General features: G+C 41.6%; 1 protein-coding gene across 1 annotated transcript; it reads left to right on the top strand.

Annotated features, from left to right (window-relative positions):
* The first annotated feature begins 639 nt into the window (after nt 1-639).
* On the top strand, nt 640-27,032 carry EPSTI1 (epithelial stromal interaction 1). Its single transcript, XM_066622441.1, has 11 exons — nt 640-891; nt 4,345-4,403; nt 5,236-5,319; nt 10,158-10,231; nt 12,826-12,909; nt 13,172-13,245; nt 18,938-19,031; nt 19,458-19,541; nt 21,762-21,835; nt 24,087-24,183; nt 26,559-27,032. Exons 1-11 carry the CDS (start codon nt 707-709, stop codon nt 26,565-26,567), a joined length of 918 nt encoding a protein of 305 aa, XP_066478538.1. The 5' UTR covers nt 640-706; the 3' UTR covers nt 26,568-27,032.
* The last annotated feature ends 138 nt before the right edge of the window (nt 27,033-27,170 follow it).

Raw genomic sequence — 27,170 nt, 5'->3', positions numbered from 1 at the left:
TCTATTAACTGCTTTCTGAACTTTTTTTGTTGAAAAGTGGTATATAAATATTATTATTTATAATAATAATAATAATAATAATACAAGTGTAAGCCTATGCATGTTTACTCAGAAGTAAGCACCACTGAGTTCAAGGGGCCCTACTCTTGGCTAAGTGTGAGGACTGCAGTTTTTGTTGTGTTGAACACAATGGGGCTTACTTCTGAGTAGATGTACCTCAATTTTCTATTGCATCTCGAAAAGGGTATTTTGGCAGGCCGCAGGAGTGAGAGAAGCTACACCTGCCCACATAAAATGGGGAATTATTTAGGGGAATTATCATCGTCACCCCTTGAAACCCCAGTCCTTCTAGCCAAGATGGTTGCGTGTCTACTCAGAAATAAATCCCATTCAGCAAAGTGGGATTTAGTCACAGGTGTAGGATTAGTAAAGTGTATATGATTGCATGCCACCTTGTTTCCGATAGGATGTTAATCAACAATTACTGATCTTCAAGGTCATGTCACAGGGGCAACGTGAACGATAATGGCCGGATGGGGAAGTTGCTGCCAGATCTCTGTTCGTTCTAAGCGCGGTAGGGGAGATAGTCTAGACTGGCCTGGGCGGGGCTTTATAAGGAATCGAAAGTGATAGGGGCGAGGAACTATCTTCTGTGAAGACTGAGAAAGGGTAGCATTTTAAGATCAGCCAGGTCGGTTACATAGCAATGAGTAAAGGTAGGGTTGGGAGCTTTAGAAGTGGAATGGCTGGTGCTTCTCCTTCCTACTCCAGGCAGTACCAAGCAGGTGATCCTTTCTCACAAAGAAAAGCTCACGGGGATCTTCTGGACTACGAAGCTCGGGGGCAAGAGAACTTGCCAGGTCAAGAGTCCTCCTTTGATCAGGAGCAGCGGTAAGCAGCCTCATCTTTCCCCGGGCAATTCAGGTGTTCTTAACGGTCTGCTCCAAACGGAGGTGGGGGGGTGACCAGACCAGGTAGTTCATCTCGTACATTTCTCGTTTAATGGAAGGATGAAAGCACCAAGGATGCTTTCAGCAGAAAGAGAGGGCAACCGGGATGGAGAATCTCTCCTCATCTAATCTCTCCTTCAGGGTATAGGTTGAGACAATTGTAGCCAAAACCCACAGACAAAAGGGAGCATCTGAATGCAGCTCATTACCCAAGAGGTTTGCAGAGGGCCAACGCTTCCCCCCCCCCCCACTACTAAGAGTGGGGAGCCTACAGCTAACTGCCCATGCGTTGCTTACTCTGGCTACAATCCTATCCACTTTCCTGGGAGAAAGACTACAACGGGACTTACGTCTGAGTAAGCATGAGTAGGATTAGGCACTCTGACTCGTTATCTGCGTGTCTTATTGTTCATGCTGTTTAGCCTTTTGCACTATTTCTAGTTTGGGATGTCTTTAAAAAAAAAAATCTACTTTAAACCTTGTAGTCTATCGTTCAACTTTTAGCATGTCTCTGTGGGCTGTAGTCCTTTTTATCACTTTTGTATTTTTGACATCTGAACCAGTGGGTTTGGGTGGCAGTGGGTGTTTGTGAGGGTTTGGGTTTTTATTGACAGCTCTTACCTTGCTGGGCAAGTTAGGATAGACCAAAGAAAATATTTCTTTTTACCCAGCATGTAATTAGTCTGTGGAACTCCTTGCCACAGGACTTGGTGATGGCATCTAAGTGAGATGCCTTTAAGAGGAGATGGGACAAATTTCTGGAGGAAAAGTCCATCACAGGTTACAAGTCATGGTAGGAAGTTGCAAACTAATTTTAGAAGTGGGTTACTTCAGATTGCCAGATGCAGGGGAGGGCACCAGGACACACTTTTTGTCTTGCGTGCTCCCTGAAGCACTTAGTGGGCCACTGTAAGATACAGGAAACTGGACTAGATGGGCCTTTGGCCTGATCCAGCCAGGGGGCTCTTCTTATGTACCTTGAAGTAATGTGAAATGCATGATTATGTGACCTAATCCCACTTTTATACCGAATTTTATATATAAATAAATTATATAGGAGATATATATATATAAAAATAAGGATATTCCCAATTTTTTTCCAACAATCCTTAAAGCTATAAATAGAATAGCAGTCACTCAACATTCTGTTTGTTGGCTAGGGAATCAAAGGGTTAAATGGAGCGAATGAGGCAAGCCCCGCTGGTAACTATGGAAACGCTTTATAGAGAAGCGAAAGCTAACCTAGGGACCCGCTCAGGGCACCCAGAAGAAGGACAAGAGCGGAGCATCCCAGTCCCAGCGCCCCTTTAAAGAAGCTTGCTCATGATCTGATGCAAGGAGCAGGGCGTAGGAAAGGGCTGTGCAGGAGGGAAGATCGGATTCATGTCTTAAAGGGTCAAAGTAGTGATGCAGAGGGAGGCTCAAAATCTCACCCTGACTCTTGCAAAGGGGGGAGAAGAAAGCCAGGCTCCCTTGCACCGAACAAAGACAAGTAAAAGCATGAAAGGAAAACTAAGACATCCCTAGGGGGTGGGGGGAGGAAGAAAGGATAGAGGTGCAAGAGGGTTCTGCTTGTGAGCCCCCTCCCCTTCCAACCCCAAGGGGGTGGGTATGCTTTGAGCTTTAAGGATACTGGACCTTTAACAATTGTGTAACAGAGAGAATTGTCTTCTCTGAGGTGACAAGCTGTGGCTGCTGAAATTCCCTCTTCTGTACAATTGTTAAAGGCCCAGGAGCCCTGAATTTGAAAGTTTGCCCACCCCTGCTTAAAGCAAGGAAACTAAAAGGGCTTTTTCACCTCTGCATGTGACCAGAAGGGGAGAGTAGAGAAATAGTGGGAAGCTAGGGAACAGAACGGAACGGAAAAGAAAAGAAAAACTGTTCCGTGTTTACTGATCCAATTTGACCTCAGCAAATTTAACAATGAAATCTTGGAGCTCTTCTAAAGTTAACACATGGAGACTAAAGTAACACTAAGAGACTTACTCCCAGGAAGGTGTGCATGCTGTAGGAGTTTGTTGTAGAATCTCCCTTGTAAAGATCTAGTTCGGACTGAGACTGTGCACTGCACTGGTCTGGTTGCCTGCAGATGGCAGCTTCACATAACTGAATGGACCTCATTTTAAAAAAACAAACTAGTATAGTACATGGAATGTGGCACATGGGGAAATAAGTCTAGGTTTGTTTCACTAATGTGTACAAGGATTTTTTTCTTTTTAATATAGAGTATTGGATGATGTGAACTGGCTGCTGAATTTGTGTAGACGCAAGCCAACCACTTCAAAGAACATGAATACATTGTTTGTGACTGACAGACTGTTCTCTTGTCTGCTCTGTTCACATAAAAGTGGGCAGGGGATGTCCTTTAACTGTAAAAGCATATTGCAGAGGAACACTAAACACTCCAATGCATTACCACCTTGCAGCTGATTGCTCAAGACTCTCCCCCCCCCCCCGTTTCTGGTTGCAATATCAGAACTGTGTTGTGACACATAAAGTTACTTTGCCAATTAACCTCACAGCTCTATTCTGTTCTTAGCTATGTCTGTGCACCCTCTTTTGGGGGGCCTCTTTCCCCTCAAGAAAACCTGTATCTGGTTCTGTGTGGTGGGACTCCGCAGGAACTATTTCCTGTCAATATGCTCTAGTTTATTTTAACTTTTCTTATGAAATGCCAGTTACACTATTTTTAACCAGTCTAAAACAAGAAAAATTAACTAATCAAATACTGATGTCTGCTTCAACAGTCCTTTGAACAATCCAATGATTCCAGTCATCCTCAAATTTATTATCCTTAATATCCTTGATTCAATCTTCTATTTTATATATCTTGATCTATAGGCCTATAGGATACCGAAGATGGTTCACAACAAAAATTAAAATGCAAAATCAACATACTAAAACATAAAGCCAAGATTTATAAAAGGGATAAATGCCAACAACAGCCGAATCGGGAATAAAAACAGATGCACCATAAAACCAGTGCTGAAGCAATGCTCAGTGAAAGGCAGAACTTTCAAGCATCCTAAAATGGTGATTAGTAATGTTTGCCTAGCCTTGTAGGAGAGAGAGAGTTCAAGAATTGGGTGTGGCTATTGAGAAGGTTCTGTGTTGAGTACTCACCAGCCTGGTGGTGGTAACCACTTGTTACCTCCTGGCCAGTACCCAAATATCCCTTAGAGAGAGTAAGTGAGTTGCAAAAGTCTGCACATTTTTAAATACGAATAGAATCATATTCAACAACTTTAATAGAATACAGAATTGTTCAGACCTGTATTGCAATACATGATGTTAGATGCTAGCTTGTAACATAATTTGTATATATGTATTGTGTGTATACACATACTATGTAAAACTTGCATAAAGGATCATGGGGAATTTTTTTTCTTTCTAGTTCTGACGCATATACTGTGATACCTCCAAATCCAGCAAGGAGGAATCAGTTGCAGAAAAGTAAGTATATGACTTAAGATCAGCTGTGCGCAGTGCACAGTTCCTCTGCTTTGCATAGAACATTGGGCCATATGTAGTAGGTGATATTTTCCACTAGTTGGCAGGTCCCTAAAGATGGTGTTGACAAACTGAGAAGTTGTAATATAGGATGTATTGGTTGCTTTGTGTTGCCAGGTGCTTTACAGAAAATGCATAACGTGTGCACCCAAAGGAAATCTCTTGTGTGCTAGGACCATGTGCATTGATCAAAGGCATAGCTCAACAGTTCAGGAAGAGGGAGGTGAAGGTGCAGGGAGGTAGGAACTTCATTGCAAGGATAACTTCGTGATAACCAGGTATTCTTGCTTTTGCTAAGAACCATAGGTGGGATATTTCCAACTCCCAAGCCAGTTTAGTAAGCCTGCTTGTTTGTATTTTTCTATATTTTATTCTTCTCACCAATAAACTCCTTGTTTTATTTCTTCACCTCCCTATGGTTTGTCTAATTACAGTAGTATAGCCCCAAGGTAAAGAAACAAACATTCTCTTACATTGATGAGGCCTCCATTACTGCTCTCACACAGCAGGATGCAGTGTGTGCCCCATTGGCACAGATGCATCAGTGTTGGAAAGTTGGACAGGATTGGGCCCTCAGTCACCACAGTTGCACAGGTGAATCAACTGGATGTCAATCCATTGTTGAGCTTGATAGCATCTCTAACTCATCCTGCCCATTTAAGCTCATCAAGTGATGATAGATATTTGCTTTGCAGACATTATATGTATGTTTCTGGCTAGCTTGAAAGATTTTTATCTTTATAGTCCCTTCACTTCTGATCTCTTCATGTTTCAGTTGCTAAAAAAGAGCTGGAAGAACTGGAAAGATGGAAGGAACAGCACAGGCCAGGACCAATTAACCTCACCCCCCAGAAACTGGGTGAGTGAACAGAAATTTCTTCCTTCATATTAGGGTTCTGTTCCTTACCAGGATAAGAAAAAAGAATCTCAATATGAATATTTCATAAGTCCTTACTTTGAATGGAGAAATGAGAACTTGTGATTTTTCTGAGAATATTTAATGGTCAAATAATTGGGCTGTTTCTTAACTCTGAAATCTCATACAGTGTATTTGGTAACTTAAAATAAATTGTGAGGTTGTCCATAATAAATAAATGCTCTGTCTTGGCAGATGGGAAAAGCTAGCCTGTCACTAGCTGATTCATGGGACCAAAGGAAAAAAGCAAATAATTAGTTCTGTAATCTTCAGTAGAAGAACTCAAATGCTATGAGTCATTATAAATAAATTGTGCCTGACAAACTCGATTGGCATTTGTGCTCCAATTACATGAAACGATTGAGGAGGCAATAGTGCATTTTGCCCCAAGTCAATCATTTAATGTACTTTATAAAGACTTATCTGAAATATTCAGTTCAAATGCATAGTTGAGAACTGCAAAAGTATTAGAAGTGATGATAAAGTGGTAATGAAATATTGAACAGAGGCTGAAAGCAAGACTGTCTGCTTCAGAAACTGATTAAGCTATCTTGGAAGGGCATTCATACCTCTGTTTGAGCTGTACCATAACAGAAATTTTTAAAAAGCCTTTAAAAATCACTTTTCTACCAGTTGTGGGGAGCAAAAAAGATGCACCCAGAAAATGACTGCATGATAGCAATTTTTTTTAATGCACATTAGTTGCTGTATGTGGATGATAAGCACAGTCTATCCCAGACTCTGTTGCTCAATAAGAAAGGCTTTCCACATGAGTAGACTTCAGAAGTAGAGTGGTAACCTTGCAGCAGGACAGCGCTATCTGCTATAAGCAGAAAGGTGGTGGTTCTGTTGTCCACATGACACTTGATATAGTGTTGCATAACAATGTTGCAAAGTCCATTTCTCACAGGCAAGTGTCTATTTAGAAATAGGCCATACTTGATTCAGAGGGACTTATTCCCTAGAAAACAAATTTGGATTACAGCTTCCACTTGGAGAAATCACCAAGGATCATACTGGGCAGAGTTGAATACACAGACACCCACCCACCCAGAATGCAGAACCCAGTTGGGAGAAGAAGATGGAAGATAATATCGGTTACAACATGGGATATTTGCTGATCCCAGTGGTTGTGATTTCAGAGAAGGAAATAGCTCAGGGGCATAGCCAGTGCTAGAGGCAAGAAGTTTTCCAAGCAGGCTTCCCCTCTTCAAAATCAAACTTGCCTTGTTGTGTCTCCTTGAGGGAGGACACATCCCTCATAGTTCAGGACTATAGGTTGAACTCCAGGTAGTTCAGAAAATTAGATGATCTAAAAGGAGCATGTGAATTTTAAAACGTCAGCATCTAATTCATTATAAAAGAAAATACACTACAAGAGTTTTTTAGTGTGTTCCAAAATTTTCCATTCTTCCACAGGATAAAATACCTGAGGAGAAACTGATTTTCCTAGTTTTCCATGCCTTCATATCTCTAAACACAATGTAACCTTACAATTTAAAAAAGTGCCCCAGGTTAATTTTCCATGCTGTGTATTTATACTGTATTTCCAACATTTTAAAAATCTTTACAAGGAGCATGAACATGAACCAGATCTGAACTTTGAGATCCATCTTGCACAGTTTATTGAACTGGAACCTGTTACTTGCAAGGAAGTCATAACGCTGATCAACAGGCTTAAATTGTGGAAATCTCCTGGGATAGATGCAATTCCTGCCAAGCTTTTTAAGACAGACCCGATCTGGTGGGCACAGGTACTCACACCCTTCTTCATGCTGGTTAATAAGGATGGAATTATCCCAAGTGCTTGGAAGGTATCCTAAGGAGAGCCCATATATAAGAAAGGGGAAAGGACAGACCCAAGTAATTATCAACCAATCAGCCTTTTAACAGTGATTGGCAAGATGTATGCATCTCTATTGCAAGAGAAACTGCTTGATTGGATAGAACAGGAGAAGATACTAGGAGACGAGCAAGCGGGGTTCAGGAAAGGCTACTCTTGTATCAATCTTTGCTTTACTTTGGCATCATTGATAAGTAAATATGCATTAAATGCTCCTGGCACCTATATGCAGCATTTATAGATCTAAGAACTGCCTTTGACTCTGTCTCATGCAAGACTCTGGAATAAATTGAATTCTACATCTATGCCTAAAAGATTGTTAAAATTAATAATGAATTTATATACTGGAAACTCCTTATATGTTAAACTAAACAAAGATGGAGCTATTTCTCGCCCCATATCTGTTGAAAGAGGGGTTACGCAGGGATGTGTTCTTGCGCCGCATTTATTTAACCTCTATCTCAATGATTTTGTTCCAAAATTATTTGATTTAGATATACATGCACCATGCTTAGATAACAAACCAGTTCCTGCCTTATTATACGCAGGATCTTGTTCTGTTGTCCAGAACTCAGATTGGTCTTAAGCATGCCATCAAAGCATTTATTGCTTACTGTAGTGAAGAACTATTAGAAATAAATGAGGATAAATCTAAAATATTGGTTTATTTTAAAAGGAAATCATCCTTTTAAGATCCTGTAGATGTTTGGACAATACAAGGAACACTATAAGTTGCAGCTGGTTAATGAATTTCGCTATCTTGGAGTAGTGTTCCTTGCATGGTTTACACAAGAACACTGCTGGGTAAAATGGAATAACAACATTAATATGAAAATATGTGAGCTGGCCCTACAGTCACTAGAAAAATTCAGTGGAAGAAGCCATTTGCTGCTTGTTGAAATGCTGTTAATTCAAGATTGGAATTGCCTTCTAAGGGAGGCTAAGCGTAAATGCTCCCTTTCTTATTTCGGAATTAAATTTCCCACTAAATTTTCTTTACCCATTTATTTTTATGTACTGATGATTCCCAAGTTGAGGTGTGCTTATATGATTGCACGATGCAATGCTTTACCAACAGCACAAATGAAGGGTTGTTTTCAAAGGATCCCTCCTGAGCAGCTTTATTGTGATTGTCCCTTAACTGAATTAGACACCCCGCTGAATATCTTTTTCTGATGCCCAAAATATACAGCAGAGAGAGATCGATTCTTAAAGAAATGGATACATAAATTTTTTGTGTTTTTGGACTCTTTAAGACTGAAATTACTGTTAAGTAGTCTTTGCAAAGAGTGTGTTGTGGATATAGCCAAATTCTGTTTCTATGTGGTTTTAAACTCTGGTTTTAAGATTTTAGATAAATAGGCATATGGCTTATGTACTGATCAACCTAATAAACTTGAACTTGTATTTCCAATAGCCATAAATAGTTGAACTGTGGTATTGTTAGAGTAAAAACATCAAAGTATCCTTGGAACCCAAGCACATGCTTTCCTACTCAGTAGTAAGCCCCAGTGGACTCACTTCTAGGAAAATTTGTGTAGGATTGCAGTCTTAATTCAGATTTGCAAACTTCAAAATTTCAACTCAATAGCATACGTGGAAAAAATCTCTCATTTCAGAACTTATGATTTAACAATTGTAACTCAACTTTTTGAAATATTCCATCTTTTAAAAAACAGAACAGCCATTTGTTTTGCACCAAAGTCTGTTAGAACAAATGATATTTCCTTGCACAAATGTTTCCCTATAAGATTTTGCTCCATCTTAAATCATTAAGCAAGCTGTGGTACTCTTGCTTCATGCCCACTTTCCACCTTCCTCTTGCTCTGCTGCACATCAACCATGTCATCTGTTCTGGAGAACACAAAAGCTACCCCTCACTATTCATTGACTTACTGATTTGGCCTAAAAAAGGTCCTGCTCAGATTTGGCATCTTTTGTTTTTTGCTTTTAACTTGTTCAGGAAACACACAATTCTAAGTCCTATTTTGTTCAATGCAGCTTACTCTCAGGAAAGTGTGGTTAGGATTGCAGCCTTAGAACCCCATTCTGTGCTCGGCAGCACAGCTCCGTGCTGCCAAGCACTGTTGCAAACGTGCCGTTGCGGTCGCCCAGCTTCTGCAACTCGGCGGTCTCCTGGACCGCTGAGCCGCAGCATGGTAGGCGGGGAGGAGGTGCACCAGGGAGGGAGGAGGTCAGTGGGGGGCAGAGAGAGGGCGGGGAGGAGGTGTGATGGGGAGGTGTGATGCGGGGAGGGGGGCGGGCTGGAGGTGTGCCTGGGAGAGGGATGGGAGGCAGGTCCATGGAGCTCCGCAGGATCCAAGGTACTCATGTAGGGCAGCTTAGGATTGGGCTGTTAGTTATTTAAATATATAACTGTACAGGTCACCAAACAAATCGGTAACCAACAAAAATCTACTGGTTGACACTTGCACAACTGAGTAAGAGTTCTAATATTGGCTCTGAATCATGGAAATGAGAGCTAACTCATACTGATATTGATTCCCTGCTATGTCATAACACCTCATTGGCTTTGTGAACAATCAATCTCATTGGTTAGTTTCGAATTAAGAAAATCAACTTTCTGTTGCATAAGGCAGTAACCTTTTCTGGTTATTTGGCCATAACATTTGAGAGAATACAAATATTCAGATATTTAAATGTGGTTTATTTCATTGCATTCTGCATGAAAAGCGATATTGAATGATATAACAAGATGGTATCAATACCAAGATTTCACAATTTTGGCCATTAGCGGTGTGTCACGCCCCCCCTCCTGAGTGCATCACCCAGGGCAGTCTGGACCCGCCTAGCGATACCACTGGTTATTGCCCCTAAGTACTGAGAGCATAACATGTACTCTAAATGCTATATCTTTGTCATATGTTTAGTGTGATCAATAACTTCTCAAAACAATAAATATATTTTGCATTTTTAGGTGGAAGAGCATTGGAGTCTGAAGTGAGGCAGAAGCAGCAACTTGAGCACATTCAGTCCAAATATCAACAAAAGGTTAGAGTGAATGCATATGTCAATTCATTTAATGACTCTGGAACAAGGGGAGAAATCTTGTGTTTAACTTGGGCTACAGTCTTATGCACACTTACTTTTGCATAGCATTGAGGTATAAACTTTTCATTTTATTTATAAATGTGTACAGAAATGCAAACAATTTCAACAAGCATCTACTTTGCTTCTGGTTTCACTCCAAGATGGGAACAATATGGTCTGTAAGAATCACAACATGGGGTGCAGGAAGAGAGGCTCAGTTTGGAGGAAACGTCTTAATCCAAAGTTCAGTATTATGTGTTAGTCTGCATTTCTACAAAGTCGAATGTTGCCTGTGGATAACTAGGAAACCTCTGTTTCCTGTATGGGATATTTGTAGGGGCTCCTAGGACTCTAACCTTCAAAAATGTCCTTGAAAAAGCAATTGTCAAAGTAAGCATAAATGTGTTTAGTTACATATGACATACGGGCCTCATGTTTCAGGGGCTGGCTTCTTTATAGAAGAACATGTTTCGCCTTTATAGAAGATGAAGTAGAAGCTGGTGTAGCACAATGGTTAAGAGACCGAAAGCAAATTGGGGCTTCTGCGATGAACTTGGTTCTTAGTTCACTTGGGCCTAGTCAAGCTGCGCACATGCTTGCTCTCTAAATAAAATACACATTGAAATGAATGGGGACCCACCTGAAATTGGCTCATGACCCACAGTTTGAGAAATACTAGTTACACACACACACACACACACACACACACACACACACACACACACACACACACACACACACACACACACACACACGGTAGAACCTCCAAAGTTGACTACCTCTCTATAATGACCACCTCCTTAAGTTGACCTAATTTTCTAGAGCCTTGGGTTTTTCTAGACCTAATTTTCTAGAGCCTTTTTTCCGTATGTTGACCACCTCCCTATGTTGACCAATTCCTCCAGTCCCTTGGGTGGTCAATTTAAAGAGGTTCTACTGTGTGTTTGTGTCCGCCCGCCCGCCTGGCTCGGCTCAGCGGGGCTTACTCCCAGGGAAGTGTGGATAAGACTGGTTTTTTATTTTAAGTTCATTTTCAAATAAACTATTGTAACCTTTTAATTTACTTAATTGATTTGATTTTGTTGTATGGGAGTGTAAAAAAAAATTCCCACTTGATTATGTCACATCCAGGTTAATGACATCACTTCTAGTGGGCCCTGGAAGATTTGCATTCTACAGAGTGGGTCCTAGTGCTAAAGGTTTGAGAACCACTGATCTATAGAAATAGCCATGCTAGTCTGTAGTAGCAAAAACAATATACTTGAGGCACTATAAGTAACCATTGTATTGCAGCATAAGCTTTTATTAGATGCATACTGAGGATTGCATTTAAGGCACTCGATGGCATGGACTATAGATTTATTTGCCACTATACTCTTTGTGCAGATGTTGCCTGTTTCACTGGCACTTGGTATGTTTCTCAAGTTCAATGAATACTTAAGAGCAGTGCTTCTCAGACTCCTACAAGGGAGTTGGGAGTACTGTAAGTTGTTGTGGGGGAGGAGGAAAGGCAGCAATGTTATCCTCAGGATTGTGCTGCTACCGGGTATGGGAGGGGGTTTTCTACTTGGCTTCAGCCAGCACTTCAGTCTTGGGGGTGCAGGGAGTCCTCTGCAAGGCTCCTGGTGCCTGCAAAAGTGTAAAAGAGCACTTCGGGTTTCGTCGTAAAACGAGCCTGGTTTTTTTCATTACAGTTTTGCAAGCATGGGGAATCCTCCGTAGGGCTCCCCCTTATACCTCCAGAACTGCAGCACTTGCTGCAGGTAAGTAGAACCCCCCCCCATCTCTGGCAGCAGCACAAACCTGTGGATCGTGTTGCTGCCTTCCCGGCCCTTAAATGGGCATTGGCCCGTGCTTCCCAGGTTGGTGGGTTGCAATGCACCAGTTTGGGAACTACTTCTTAGTTGACATGCCAGAAGAAACTAGCAGGTGATCTTAGCCAACCTGTTGAATATGAATGGAGTGCACTCAAAGTTCACTGCAGTATCCATTGAGCATGTTCTCAGTTTGGTGGCTTGGCCAGGAAGGTGGCTTGGCCATCTCTACCTGCATAAGCTAATTGTGACACTGAATACCTGATGTATTCAGAGGCATGCTTGGAATATTCGTAGAATATCTCATTGTCGGGGTGTAGTATTTAACATGTAGGGAATGTGTGTGTAGTAGGGAGGAGGGAGAGTAAACAAATTTCTGCCTCCACAAGGGGAAGAACAAGTTTTCCCCCTTGTCCATAGTAGCCAGTGTGGTTTTCGTGATGGAGTAGCGCAGGGAGGGAAAGCCCTTGCAGTCAGCAACTACTAAAGTCAGCAGTCATGTCCTGGACTTCCTTCATCTGCCTATCATGGCAGTACACTATTGCCAATGTGGACAAAGGCCATAGGTCTCCATGTGCTGCACTCTGAGAAGCATAATCTTCATTGTAGCTTGGTAGTAATTCTGGCAGTTTCAGAATTGAGGAGAAGAGAACCAAGCACTCTTTAGGATGAGTGTGTCTTTCTTCCATGAAAAGTTTGCATTCTGAGAAAAGTAAAAGATAAAAACAACTTTTGTTATAGTTGAAGATGCAAGATTATGAAAAAATCAAGAGAGAGGCTGAAGAAGCTGACCTTCTGAAAAAGAAAGTGATTCAAAGAGAGAAAGTAAGACAACCTTTTGACTGCAATAACTTCTCCTTGCTTTTGGTGGGTGGGGTGAAACGGTGGAAGTGTGCGCATGCATGCAGTAGTGGGCTTGCAACCAGCTTGAGTCCTCTGCCAAGTGAACCATCCCATGAAAAATGGGTGCATGAAGTGAACACCAAGTGATAAGTTTACCTTCTGTGTGTTCAGAGTATGAAGGCTGATTTCTCTGTTTCGTACCTTAAAAGGAGAGCTAATCGTGCATGGTATCTTAATGTTCTAGGCCAATAAGCTTGAAGAAAAACGAAGACACGAGGAATATGTAAGAAAACAGATGCTTGATGAAGACAACCTTTTGTAAGTTGAGCTTGAATAGCACAACTAAATAGTGACACTGAAAGTTTATGCTTTAGCTTCTCGGGCACAATTTCTTCCCATTAATCAAGGCTGCCCCATGCAGTTGCGCAGGCTGTGGATTGCATAAGAGCAGCATTCGCACCTAAGAGGATGCCATTCCCATAACATGTAGGAGGAATGCCAACAGAAAGTTGCTTCTGGCTGGGAGGCAGGAGTGCCTTTTCTACTGACACAAAGTGACCTTTTTGTAATGGCGATGAAGGTGCTGTAGAGGGGCAGCCCTGCCACCAATTTCCAATACAGGTAATAATCAAATGAAAACCTCCTTCTGTTTTGGCAGAATGCTTCTTGGATTTGGGCTCCTATTCAGCAGCTGCCCTCTGTCCATCGCATGATTGTGTTCATTGGTGGGAAAGAAGTATTTCAGTGGCAGCACTGAAGGAGGATATGGGGGGGGCATTGTGTTTCTGTTCCCAATTGCTCTTCTTCCGGGACAGTGATTGAGAAGAGGGTGGTTGCTACTATCTCCACTATATCTTCAACACTGGCCAGGCAGGGAGAATCTTAGAAGGTTCCAGGACAAAACTGGTCCAGCCAGTTTTAAAGATGTGTCAGAGAACAATGGGGAGGATCTGCACCCAATGCAAAAAAAAATGGGGTGGTGGGACGGCACCACTTCAGCTTATGCCAAGTTTAAAGTTGTGAGTTTACTGGAAGATAAAAATGAAATTGACTCAAGCCCTGCTGTTTCTAGGGCAGTCAGTGCTACTGCACAAAAGTCTGGTTCAAATGGAAGATCGGAACTCCCATAAGCAGAAATCCAGTAGGTGCAGTCTAAGAACCTGTCCCCTTGCCAGTCTTTCTGGCAACATTTTTCTTTCAAGAGAGCTGTCTTAAAGTTCCAGAAACAGCTAAAGAGCACTTGTCACAAAAAATGAGTTTTGGCATCAAGAACTTGCTTCTCTTGCTCCTATGTCAATCTGTACTTGTTCCTGATTGCTTTGTATTCTGTCAAGTACTGGTATTTAGCTAAGTGGCAGAAAACTAGGCTTCTGTAGATGTCCCCTTGAGTGTTGTAATGAAAGCAATTTGAACGCTTCTGCGGGTGCTTTCTAATTGTACCCATTAATCTGCCCATTCATGCTGACTGAAAATATAGAAGCAGACTGCCCAAGCAGATGGGGGAACACAGGATGGCTTGCAAGATAATATACTCTTCTTGATTGTAATTTTCTTGGACTTCAGGATTTATATCAAGTGTTTCAAAACAAATGATACCTAGATGCCTCTGGGAACACACCAATAGGTTAATATTAAAAGTTGGGCAAGTAGAAAAAGAAACAATGCCAGCCAAGAAAGAACATTTAAGTTATGAGCAATAAAAATGGCTGATTGGAAAAGTTAATGAGAACAGAAATAAGATGATGCTTTGAAAAATTCTATTGATTTTGTTCTACCTATTGCTGTCAGAGAAAATAAGATTAGAGTACTTGATACTTTCAAGGTTTCACCCAGAGGGGAAAAGGAAGAACTGCCTTAAAGTGTGTGAGAAATTTTTTTAAATTGTTCTTAGGCAGGGACGGGTGTAATTCTGAATAGACCCTCTGTAGAAGAATTTCCCAGGGTAGTGACCCACTTGCCAGCAGGTGTTCTGGATTAAGAACATAAGATTCCCCTTAGAGACTCTACCTCCCACCTTCAAATCCAAGATGACAGGACAACACTGAGAACCAAGAGGGCCAGATCAACAACTCTTTGAGCTGAAATCAATACTTGGCTCTCCGACTTATGGATGGCTACATTGGTGCTTTTCCACAGGCTTGGTTTGTCCTTTACTGGTGCTTTCATGCAGGTGCAATACCACTGGGGCCTGCAAGAGCCAGATGTTTCATGTTGTATACATTTCAGCCTTAATACAGACCCATGGAACCTACTGGTATTTATGTAGGGAATGGGCAGCCCAATCCTATACCCCACCAGCCTGCACAATGCAGCAGTGCTGATGGAGTGAGTGCTGCATGCTATGATGAGGGGATGGGAGAGGGAAGTTAAAAGATTTTTTACTTACCTTTTTACTTTTCCATAAGCCACCTTATGGAAAGACCAATGGGTCTTCTTGGACCTATGCCATTCTGTAAGTCTGAGAAGCCTCAGCGGGGTGGGGGTAAAGCATATTGGGATCCTGTTTCAATGCAGCCCTCTGAAGATGATCTGTTGGAAGTTGTCTTGGCTTAACAAAGAGTTGGGCACATGTTATGTACACACCAGTATCTGCTGGGTGTGCCTTGTGGTGTTAAGTATATGTTGCTGTCTGATCTCTGCCTTATTTGTTCCTTGAGCAGTCTATATAGTGTCATTCACAGTGCTGGTACTGTCTCGTACAGTGGTTCTCATACTTTTCGCACTGGGACCCACTTTTTAGAAACAGAATCTGTCAGGACCCACCAGAAGTGATGTCATGAAAGGAAGTGACATCATCAAGCAAGAAAATTTTTATCAATCCTAGGCCACAATCCTAGCCACACGTTGGAGTGTGCCCCATTGACTATCATATAAAAGTATATGCAGAGTAGCCTATTAAAAGTATAGATCTGTAATATTTCCCCAAATGCAGTCACATACCATGGGAGCATCAAGTCTAATAAATTAAAAATAAAATACTGAAATGAATGGGAACCTACCTGAAATTGGTTTGCGACCCACCTAGTGGGTCCCAACCCAGAGTTTGAGAACCACGGGTCTAGTGGCTGTCCACTTTAAGCTAGTACTTCATTAGAGCAGAAACAGTTTAAGATAATCAGGTTTTCCTGAGGATAAATCATACATTATGTCTGAAGACCTGAGGGAAGGAACGTGATTGTCTCAAACTTCCTATTCTGAAAAAGAACTAGCTGAAAGTGAACAGCCACTAGACAGTGCTAAAATTGGGTCTGCTCATAAATGAACCTTTTGGCTGACAATGATGGAACCCTACAAAAGCCCGGAGACTGCAACAGAATAGCTTGGTTTCATTCTTTCTGCAACATCTGGCACTACATGGCCTATCTATACCAATCATGTGTGAGTGAGAGAAAATACACACGTGTGCACATGCACACACAGGTTCGCTTAAAAACTGGGGAGGGGTTGAAACTTGTTCATAAAGTACAAACTTTACATGCAGTTGATCCCAAGTTCAACCTTTGCCACCTCTGGGTAAAGCTGGGAAAGACCCCATTAGAAACCCTGGAAAGCCAGCTGCTGGTTGTGCAACCAGTGGTACTTAGTCCTTTTGCCACAGTGACCATGCACCACTGCTCTGCTGGACCAGCCCCACTCCTGTACCAGTGGACAGGATGTGAATGTGCCACATGAATGTTCCACTATGGCGATGTGTGCAAGTACCATCTGTCATACTGTGAAGTACCACTAGTGCCTGGCCCTTCAAATGGAAGCATGGTTTGGGGAAGAAGAGTACAGAGCAAAGTTTCAACTGTCAGGCAAGCTGCCCACTTCTGCACACAGCTGCTATCTCTGGTGCCAGTTATGATACCCACAAAGGTCACATTTGGAGAAAAGTGCCATTTAATGCCTATTTTCATCTGAACATTCAATAGCGCAGTCTCAAAGAAGAGGTTAGGCATGGTAAGCAGCTGGGATATCCTCTAACCCCTGGTGGGAGTTCCCTATTAAGAAGGTTTCCCTAACTTGGCTACAAAATTGTCTGAGCTATACAAAGAGTGTTTGTTTCAAGGGGGAACAGAGAGTAAGAGGAAATGGGGAGGGAGGGCAGTGCTGAGCTGATGGCATCCACCCAAGAGTTATTAAGGAACTGAAGAATGAAGTTGCTGATCTCTTGACTAGAATATGCAGCTTGTCTCTTAAAACGGCCGCCGTGCTAGAGGATTGGAGGATAGCAAATGTCACACCAATCTTTAAAAAGGGAAGGAGAGGGGACCTGGGAAACTATAGGCCAGTCAGCCTAACGTCTACTCCAGGTAAGATGGTGGAATGCCTCATCAAAGATAGAATCTCAAAACACATAGACGAACAGGCCTTGCTGAGAGACAATCAGCATGGCTTCTGTAAGGGGGTGTATGTATGTGTAAAGCGGTGTGCCCCAAGGATCTGTCCTGGGACCAGTGCTTTTCAACTTTTTCATAAATGACCTGGAGACAGGGTTGAGCAGTGAGGTGGCTAAGTTTGCAGACGACACCAAACTTTTCCAAGTGGTGAAGACCAGAAGTGATTGTGAGGAGCTCCAGAAGGATCTCTCCAGACTGGCAGAATGGGCAGCAAAATGGCAGATGCGCTTCAATGTCAGTAAGTGTAAAGTCATGCACATTGGGGCAAAAAATCAAAACTTCACATATAGGCTAATGGGTTCTGAGCTGTCTGTGACAGATCAGGAGAGAGATCTTGGGGTGGTGGTGGACAAGTCGATGAAAGTGTCGACCCAATGTGCGGTGGCAGTAAAGAAGGCCAATTCTATGCTTGGGATCATTAGAAAAGGTATTGAGAACAGAACAGCTAATATTATAATGCCGTTGTACAGATCAATGGTAAGGCCACACCTGGAGTATTGCATCCAGTTCTGGTTGCCACATCTCAAAAAGGACATAGTGGAAACTGAAAAGGTGCAAAAGAAAGTGACTAAGATGATTACTGGGCTGGGACACCTTCCTTATGAGGAAAGGCTACATTGTTTGGGCCTCTTCAGCCTAGAAAAGAGGCACCTGAGGGAGGACATGATTGAGACATACAAAATTATGCATGGGAAGCATAGAGTGGATAGAGAGATGCTCTTTACACTCTCACATAACTCCAGAACCATCTACTAAAATTGAGTGTTGGGAGAGTTAGAACAGACAAAAGAAAATATTTCTTTACTCAGCGTGTGGTTGGCCTGTGGAACTCGTTGCCACAGCATGTGGTGACGGCATCTGGCCTGGATGCCTTTAAAAGGGGATTGGACAAGTTTCAGGAGGAAAAATCCATTACAGGTTACAAGCCATAATGCGTTTGTGCAATCTCCTGATCTTAGAAATGGGCTTTGTCAGAATGCCAATGCAAGGGAGTGCACCAAGATGCAGGTCTCTTGTTATCAGGTGTGCTCCTTGGGGCATTTGGTGGACTGCTTTGAGATATAGAAAGCTGGACTAGATGGGCCTATGACCTGATCCAGTGGGGCTGTTCTTATGAGCTAGAATGCTGGAGACTGGTAGGAGCAGAATCTGGCACATCATTGGGTAAGGGGGGCAGCATTTGATGTGCTGCTGCAGGCATTGGGCTGGCCTTGCTAAGTCAAACTCTCAAGAGGCAAAGCTGGCAAGAAGGAAGTTATGCTCCAGCCACCTTCTATCTGGTCTAGTGTCATCTTGGGTAGGTACAGAAAGGGAATGTTTGTTGTCTTGCCTTGAGGCTGCATTGCAGCTGCACCAGAACTGGAAAGTTGGATAGGATTGGGCCCTGGGCCATTTGCTAGAACTAACCTTAAACAAAAAAGTGAAGAAAGCTATTAAGACAGTAACCTGCAATAATGTTTCTTTTAATGTGTCCCCTCAACTCCTCTTCAAATCTCATATTCTTCTGTTTCATTTTGATCATTACATTATGAATCTAGGCTAGAATCCAGACTGGATGAAAAGCAGCATTCTCTTCCCCCTCCTCAGCACCCCATGCTCAAACAACTTTATTCCTATTCATTTTACAGAAAAACTGCAGAATTCTTGAGTAGATTGGATTTATGCCCACCTAAGACAACCTCTTGCCAGGCACCCCACTGTAGCCTGGAATCTACAGCCTGGGTAAGTTGGTGGCAGTGGTGGTTACAAGCAATAGAACTGTCTAGGATAAAAGGTGAGTGTGAGTGAGAGAGTGCCACACCCCCCCAAGGGCTGACATGCTTTAGTTTCTAAATGAGGAGATACATGGGTATGATTTTTCTAACCTAGTAGGAAGCAAATTTTCTAGGTACATGATCTTGTTTAGAATCTTAGGGTATGATACATGAAACATGGCACCACTGCAACTTCAAATTGTCTCAGTTATGCACAAGTAGCATTCTGGGGATCGTAATTGTTTTTTTCTTAGTCGTACACATAATCCATGCTCTTGTAGAATATAAATATGACATGGGAAAGAGGAGCCCATCAAGGTAATGCATGTGAAGTATTTTGCTTGTTTGATGTAAACTTTTAAAATCTGTGTTAAGCATATTCTCTTGACAATAGGCTAGAAGTCAAGCATATAAGCAAATCCAAAGACAAGAGGAAAACTTAAAACTGCAGAAGATGAAAGAAGAGCAACGAAAAAAGGTGAAGAAATCAGCTGCTGTTCCTCGCAGCTGATTGTGTAATTGCCTTTGCTACACAAAATATTCATATTGAGCTTGTTGGGGTTAATGTTGAATAAACCATAATCCAAAGCTTTTACAATCTCACTCTTGTGGTGGTATGAACATTTCATTTTGTATTTGTAATAAGCGATTATGGTTCATTAAGAGTTGCCTTTAAGTTTTAAATGCCTTTGTGGAACCAGTCTTGAAAGCAGGGCTGAGAATCTCTTGGGGATCTGGAATAGCTTCTTCTGTCTTCCAAACAAAATATTTGGTGTTAGAACCCCAACTCAATCAGTTTCGGATATCTATTACTACCAAAAACCAGTTCCTTTTTAGAGACTGAGGGCCCAATCCTATCAAACATTCCAGCACTAATGCAGATATGCCAATGGGGTATGCATTACATTCTGTGGTGTCGGAGCAGTCACAAAGGCCTCCTCAAGGTAAGAGAACATTTATTCCCTCACCTCAGGCCTGCATCAGTGCTGTAAAGTTGGATAGAATTGGACCCTGAGTTTCCGTGCTGGAGATTTTGCATGCAATCTTAGACACGAGTGCGTGCGTACTATTTTAGCAAGTATCACGGCTGCCCAATTTGCCTCTTTTTCTCTCCCCTCAGCACCTTATCTGGGGCTGGGCAACCTGCCACCTTTGGTAAGCAAGGTCCGTTTCTGCAGTGCCATGCTCCTAGACAGTGGTCCTGCCACTGGTAGTTATTTACCCGCTGGAGAGGGGAAGGAGGAGGATGCACCTGGGGGATTCATTTCTCCTCAGCAACCAGTAGGGGGTGTCTTTGAAGGACCTTAGAAGCATTAGAACCTTCTGGGTTCTCTTTATTAAAAACATACACATTAAACAAAACATTCAAAACAAAACAAAAACAGGGATATGCCTGGGCAAAATCTTCTTATTATAAGGCTTGCCATTGAGTTCTCCAACATTTATTGCATCCAGTAATTGAAATGACCTGTGACATCTACAAATGTCATTGCCACTTCTAATTTATGTGGGATTATAAATCACCTAGAGATAGGCCGGCCACACAGCAAAATATGCAAAGAGAGGCTTTAATTAGCCAAATATTTTGTAATTCTATGTGGTGTCTCATCTGAGGGTAATTACTTGGTGTGTACCAAAGATACACCATGTATTTTTGTAGATGTAGTTTGGATATGCATAGCATTGTTCAGAACTACTGGTACTAAAACAACAAACTAGATTCCCAATGGGGATTCTGCAGAATCTATAAGAGCCAGTGTGCCACAGTTTCCTCATGTGAACTGGTTTGTGTCCTGAGGTTATTTGAGGAGGTCCACTTTGGGTGCTGCCCCAACTGAAACCAGGTAAGCAGCGACAAAGGGTAGGGCCTTCTCTGTGTTGGAGAATTATGGAATTCCCTTCCTGGAGAATGATGACTCTCCAACAGGGGCTATAAAACTTTTTTTTTGCTTGGCTGTTCCACTGTAGTCTTGGCTCTCCTTTTTCGTTTGGATATGATTTGGTCATCTGTTGTTGGATACTTAATTGGGGGGGGGGGTTATGGGAGGTTGTTGCTTTTTAGACACTTTTATTCCTGCTTCTGTTGCATTTTCTGTACTGTGTGTGAATGATATTGAATGCTGGCTACTGCTTTTTATTTTCTGCTTTGATGTGCATTTTAATGAATGTTGTAAGCTACCCTGGATGCCATGCTACTGTGTGTGTGTACGGAAGAGTGAGTATGCAGAGTGCTTTAAAAATGCAGAGTGCTGGGTATAAACCAAGGAGACCTGACTTGGAATCCTTGTTCAACTATGAAGCTCACTGTGAGCTGTCAGGTTGAGAGCCTGTCACTGTCCCAACATAAAATGGGGCAACATCCATGTACACCATCCTGAACTCCTTGCTGAAAGGGCAGAATAAAATGATAGTAGGTTTCCTAATTCCATTAATAAACAATCCCTCTAACTTTATAGTCTGCTACCTTCTGTTCTCTGATACAGTGATCTCTGTTGCCTTCTAACTTGCAAAGGGAAGCATTTTGACCATTACCTGAAAAGGAAATCTGTCTGTGGTATATGAAAAATGCATTTCTAAGAGGAGCAAGCAGATCTTACAGATGAAATATTACACTAGTTTATTACCACTTGTAATTATGCCTTCTTCATAATTCTGTTAAGCATTAATTTTACCATTTTTTGCTTTTTATTGTTCAAAGGCTGAGTGGTTGGAATTTAAACAGCAGCAAGATGAGAGAGCAAGAAGAAAAGCCCATCAGAATGAGCGGCTCAGGTAAGATTAATGGATGGAAATATGTGAAGCTGGCTTAATATATAGAATATATATATTGCTTGCTTCTAGAATAGACTTGGAGTAATCAACCAAATTTGCTCAGAGACACATGTGTAGGCAGCCACACATGTATTCAAATTGGCATGTTTTTTAGGACCTGACTGTTGGCTCATGTGCACTGCAAAAGATGACAGTTGGATATAGATGTAAACATGGTCCTGTTCATTGGGGGGGGGGCAAGCTTACCGCTGAAGAGAGGGGGAATCGGGATGAGAATACACTCTGATTGACAAGCAGCGATTCTAGTGGGGTTCATTCACTATCAAGTTTCCTATAAAATGGCACTAGACGTGTGTTTCCTAAACTGTGGGTTGCAACCCACCAATGGATCAGGACCTAATTGTTAGTGGATCATGAAACTGACAAGTTGAGTGCTGACAAGGAAAATGTATTGCACCCTACGGAAGTGAAACTGAGCTGCATGTGCGCATTTATTCATAAGTAAGTGAATGTGCCTTAGTCCATTTTGAAGTTCAGGCTGAGGGGAATGCAAGGCTAAAATGTTTGGGAACCACTAAAAGAGACTGAGTGTCAGTTCCTAGGGAAGTAGGGGGAGGGAAATAGATGTAGTTGAGAGGAGCAGGGAGGATTGAGACGACTCCTACAGCAGGTGCAAGGAATGTTATAGGTTTGAGTGCTCAGCTGCAGTCTTTCAAACGTTCAGAAAAAATAAAAGTTGAGCATATACCTTAAGCAAGGAGAAACTGGGGGTGAGGGTGCTCTGGCTCCACTTCTACCTCTTTGACCACACTCCTGGTTCTCAGCAGTGCCTGCCTGTGTGCAATTGTTGAAGGTACTTTTTGAAAGATGTTTGTTGGGGACTGTTTGTTTTCAGGGTGTGCATGCTGTGATGAGTTTTTAAAGTGCAGGAGCTCACCCTCTATAACCACACCTCTATCATCACACCCCAGTAAGACAATAACAAAGAAGAAAAAAATCATTGTGTGTGTTCTCCTGCTATTTATGTTTACTTATTAAACTTTTTAAAAGTTTACAGATCTGGCTTTTAAGATCTGGCTTTTTAAGCCATTTAAAGATCTGGCTAATTTCATCCCAAACAAGTAAGTTGTAATAGTTTTAAAACCAAATGTATAGAAACTGAAAAACTGGGGATTAAAAAACCCTAATAAAAATATATTGGAATGCTAGCTATTAACATACACTCCCAGGAAGATTTTTATGTTTGCTTCCTCCTGAGATGGTGCTGCTTCTCTGCTAAGGTCCTGTTGGAAAAAAGTTTCAAAGGCAGAGCCTGATCACTCCTTCTGATGTCAGCAGTCCTGTTAGAGGTCCCAAAGCTCCATTTTCCCTTTACTACACCTTTGGGGGTTGATGGGGGAGCATGCATACAGACAGAACAGATGAATCATATAATTTTTAAAACAGAAATTTGGCATACCTAGATGTGCATGCCTACTTGCCTTTTGATTGGCTGAAGGTGAAAAATATTAGATGGATTGCTAACTAGGAGATGAAATTGCTAACTTGATTAAGGTTGCAATCCTAACCACACTTTCCTGAGAGTAAGCCCATTGACCACAATAAGATTCTGAGTAGACCTGGTTAGGATTGTACCCTAAATTTGATTTTTTTTATTGAGAAGTGTCTTGCAGTTCAAAAACTACCACTACTACACTCCTGCTTCTGAGTGCTAGTGAGGCAGATGTGCTCTCTTATGAAACTGACTCAAATTTTCCATACTAGTAGTTATGCTTGTTAATCATAATACTCTTCCAAACCAATTTGGTGTGAAAAATCTGTTTCCATTTTTGTCAATTTTCCACTTTTTAAAAGAGGCCTCCAATCCTTGAGAGACGCATGTAAAACAAAGAGTTTAAAATACGAGAACCATCAGTACCAAATGTAGTGCAGTTGTAGTGCACTACCAAATCTTGCCCAGGTAGCAAATTAATTTGAAGTAAGTCTAACCTACTCTGAATGTTAATAAGGTTTCTCACCCTTGCTGGAATGGATAGGATGTGAGTCTGAAGGGCCATGTTGGTAAATGCTGCCTTCATCCTTGACTCTACAAAATAGAAAAACTTTGAACTTTCACTAGTCGTCACATTTGGATGTTACTTGCACAGTTTGCTGCAAGTCATGAAAATTAATCCATACCTCTATTCCATTCAATTTCCTAACTTCAGTAAGGTTCTGTTAGCATTTATTTCTCCCTCTTCCTTTTTCTAAGGGTAAATAATGCATTTCTGGACAGACTACCAAGTCGGCCATGTAATGTTTGCCATTCAGAATACCTTGGGAATGTGGATTCTGATGCTGACGGCTGGGTAAGTAACAAATCTCGTATTTTACAGTTCTGACGAATAAAAGCAATGAGACTTTTCTTGTGTAAAGGTTACTCTGTCAGTAACATTCATTGTCTGGGAAGGATGTGGAGGAGCAACGATGAATTCATTAATCACTTCTGAAGAATTGAAAATGGAGGATGTTGACGATTATCTAACCCAGGGGTGTCAAACTCATTTCATACAGAGGGCTGCATAGCATTAATGATGCCTTCTGAGGACCAGAAGTGATGTCATTAGGTAAGAAGTGATGTCATTAAACTGGTCATAACCACAAATATGCACCACTTTTTTCACTTAGGAACTCATTAGTTGCAAATGACAGAAAATGCACAAATCTTGATATGGGAGATATCAATATACACAAATTTTCAAGATATGGGAGAGCCCAATTTTCACGTGGGCTGCCCTTTTAGCAGTAACACTTCAGCACTGCTCAGCAGTTGAGAGCCTAAGGGCCAGATAAAAAGCTTCTGTGGGCTGCATCCGGGCCCCATGTTTGACACCCCTGATCTAAACACTTTACACAGTTCAGTTTACTTTGAATATGCTAAGGGGTGGATGGGTTAATCGCTCATTCTGTGTAATGCAGCAGAGAAAAGTGTGTTTAGTGGCATAAATAATAACATACCAACCAAAACAGTCTGTTCCATCTGAAATATTTCAAGACTGTTGCTTTTGGTAATCAAAGGAGCATCATTTTCAGGCATCATCTGACTATGTGACGATAGTGTAATCAATAGGATAAGTAGGTCATGGCTAATATTGAAGTATTAGCCTTACATCGTGATTAAGACAAAATGAGGAAAATAGTGGGATTTGGTGGGTCTGGCAAGCTGGGCTGTTGGCCAAGATTACCTATCCTGTTTCTAAGAAGCTTAAAACCATTCATGAGTCATGGCAGCGAAGGGCCAACCAAGCAAGTCTTCCAGAATAAATCTCAAAGATGGAAAGAAGGCTATGAAACAAGCCCTGAACATGCAAGAAGACAGTAGCCTGAAAGGGAGCAAGGCAAGGGAGCCAAGCTGCCAAGATTAGCTGACCAGCCTATACTATTTTCAGCACTTTCAGTAGTACTTGGGAAGATGAAGGGAACACCAGAAAAAAGGGGGGCTGCAGAATATTATTGTCCTGGGTGCCAGCTGGCATGGCAGAGGTCAGCAGTTTCTGATGGAGGCTTGATTGGGAGTGACTTAAAACACCATCAACAGGTTAATGATTTGCAGACAGCAAGGGAAGTTGAGGAGCAGGTGGAAAACAAAGAACATGAGGCTCTTAAGCCAATGGTTTTTGTAGACTTTTGTTCCTTAGAATCTTATGGGATCATTTGATGGGGTGACTCAATTAAGTGGTCTTCTATTGCTAGTGAAGGACCCTGCTGGGTTTCATCTTTGTTTTTCCACCCACTTGTGGGTCCAGTAACTAGCTGTATGAGCTGTTGGATTGAATAGCTTGAACTTAATTACATAGTTGGTGAAGACCATTTGTAAGATTTCCTTTGTTCTGAGAAAGTCGTTTTTCCCAAACTCAAGAGTCCAAGGAGGTACTTTGGTCATAAACCATCAGAAATACTGTTCCATCAAGATTTGGTGCTGGAGAGCTTCATCTGGACTCTGGAGGCATGAAACCTGATTAACATTTAAGAAGTAAATGGGTCTCTAGTCAAATTTGGAGCACTTCATATATGAAGGGGTGGTGGTGATTACATGGTTACAATAAGAAGTGAGGCTTTCCTGGCCTTTGAATCTGTTGCCGTCAGTTCTATAAAATAGGCACATCACTGGTCTGATCCTCACTCTCCAGCCAGTCACCAAGTACACATATATAAATGTGTGTCTTCAGCACACTTTGGGAAAACCAAAATATTGACCCTGGACACATGATATTGCCACAGTACAAATCTATGGTGTGACCATGTTTGGAACAATGTAAGTTCTGATCGCCACACCTTGAAGAATATTGTAGAGCTGGAAAAGGTGCAAGAGAAGATAAAATGATCAGAGGGCTGGAGACCTTCCTTATGAGGAAAGGCTACAACATCTTTCCTTTTAATATGATACTAATGGGAATTGTGTGTGTAAGGCTTTATTCAATTGTCTTTTGTATGGATCCTGTGTAATGGAAATGTCAGACACAACAAGCCGTATCAAGTGAAATATTTTTGCTGAACATTGCAGAAGCAGATGATGCCAGACAAAAATATGTCTTAATGCATTAGCAACCCTTTTAAGGTTGTTAAACCTGCTACGGCTGGAAATTAAGGTAGACTTTTTTGTTTAGTCAAATGTGTATTGACTGCAGCTCACTTCTAATCAATTTCTAAATATAAGAACACTAACACTGACTTCTTGTTACAGGATTTCTAATACAGTGCTTCTGTTGGACTTCAGAGAAACGATCATAGGAAAAGCTTACAAGAGCTCGTTGCCATTACTTTATATTTGCTTGTTTTAAGCTGCCCCTGCTTACGTTGCATGTTCTCTTACATGCTAGTTCAGATTATTGATTATAGAACTGGTTTTAAGTCTCAAAGAAACTGTTTCCTTCATAAATTGTCTGGCTTGTTTGTAGGATATTGAATATCTTGAGATTTTTCTATCCATGTCTATGGTAGCATCTTGTCTTTATTACACTAACAAGCCATTTGTTGCAGAAACTTGAATTGTGTGTGTGCGCGTGTGTGTGTGTGTGGTTTTTAATATGTTGCTAGGGCAGAAAAAATGATCACAATTTGTACCTGGTTTATACCTGGTTTTAATTTAAATCTTTCAACTGGAAAAGCATTACCAAAAAAATGATTCCAATAAAAATACAAATCCTCTTTGCAGTAATGTTACTGGTGTGTCTGATTGGAATTTGCCTGTTAGAGTAGAAAACATTATCCAATGTAAACTACTGCTAAGAGCCTGGGAAGAAAGCCCCAAGGACAATCAGGGTAGAGGTCCACCAATACTATGTAATGCTTAGTA

The sequence above is a fragment of the Tiliqua scincoides genome, chromosome 3, assembly GCF_035046505.1.
Source record: "Tiliqua scincoides isolate rTilSci1 chromosome 3, rTilSci1.hap2, whole genome shotgun sequence".
In the NCBI taxonomy this organism is placed as follows: domain Eukaryota; kingdom Metazoa; phylum Chordata; class Lepidosauria; order Squamata; family Scincidae; genus Tiliqua; species Tiliqua scincoides.
This window is presented reverse-complemented; position numbering and strand designations above follow the sequence as displayed.

What these genes read in the sequence shown, in the direction of transcription:
- EPSTI1 (XM_066622441.1), top strand. Translation starts at nt 707, where the DNA reads ATGAGTAAAGGTAGGGTTGGGAGCTTTAGAAGTGGAATGGCTGGTGCT. An exon ending in TCCTTTGATCAGGAGCAGCG is followed by an intron (nt 892 to 4,344) that starts GTAAGCAGCCTC and finishes TTTTCTTTCTAG; the next exon opens with TTCTGACGCATATACTGTGA. An exon ending in GCCTGGAATCTACAGCCTGG is followed by an intron (nt 19,032 to 19,457) that starts GTAAGTTGGTGG and finishes TCTTGACAATAG; the next exon opens with GCTAGAAGTCAAGCATATAA.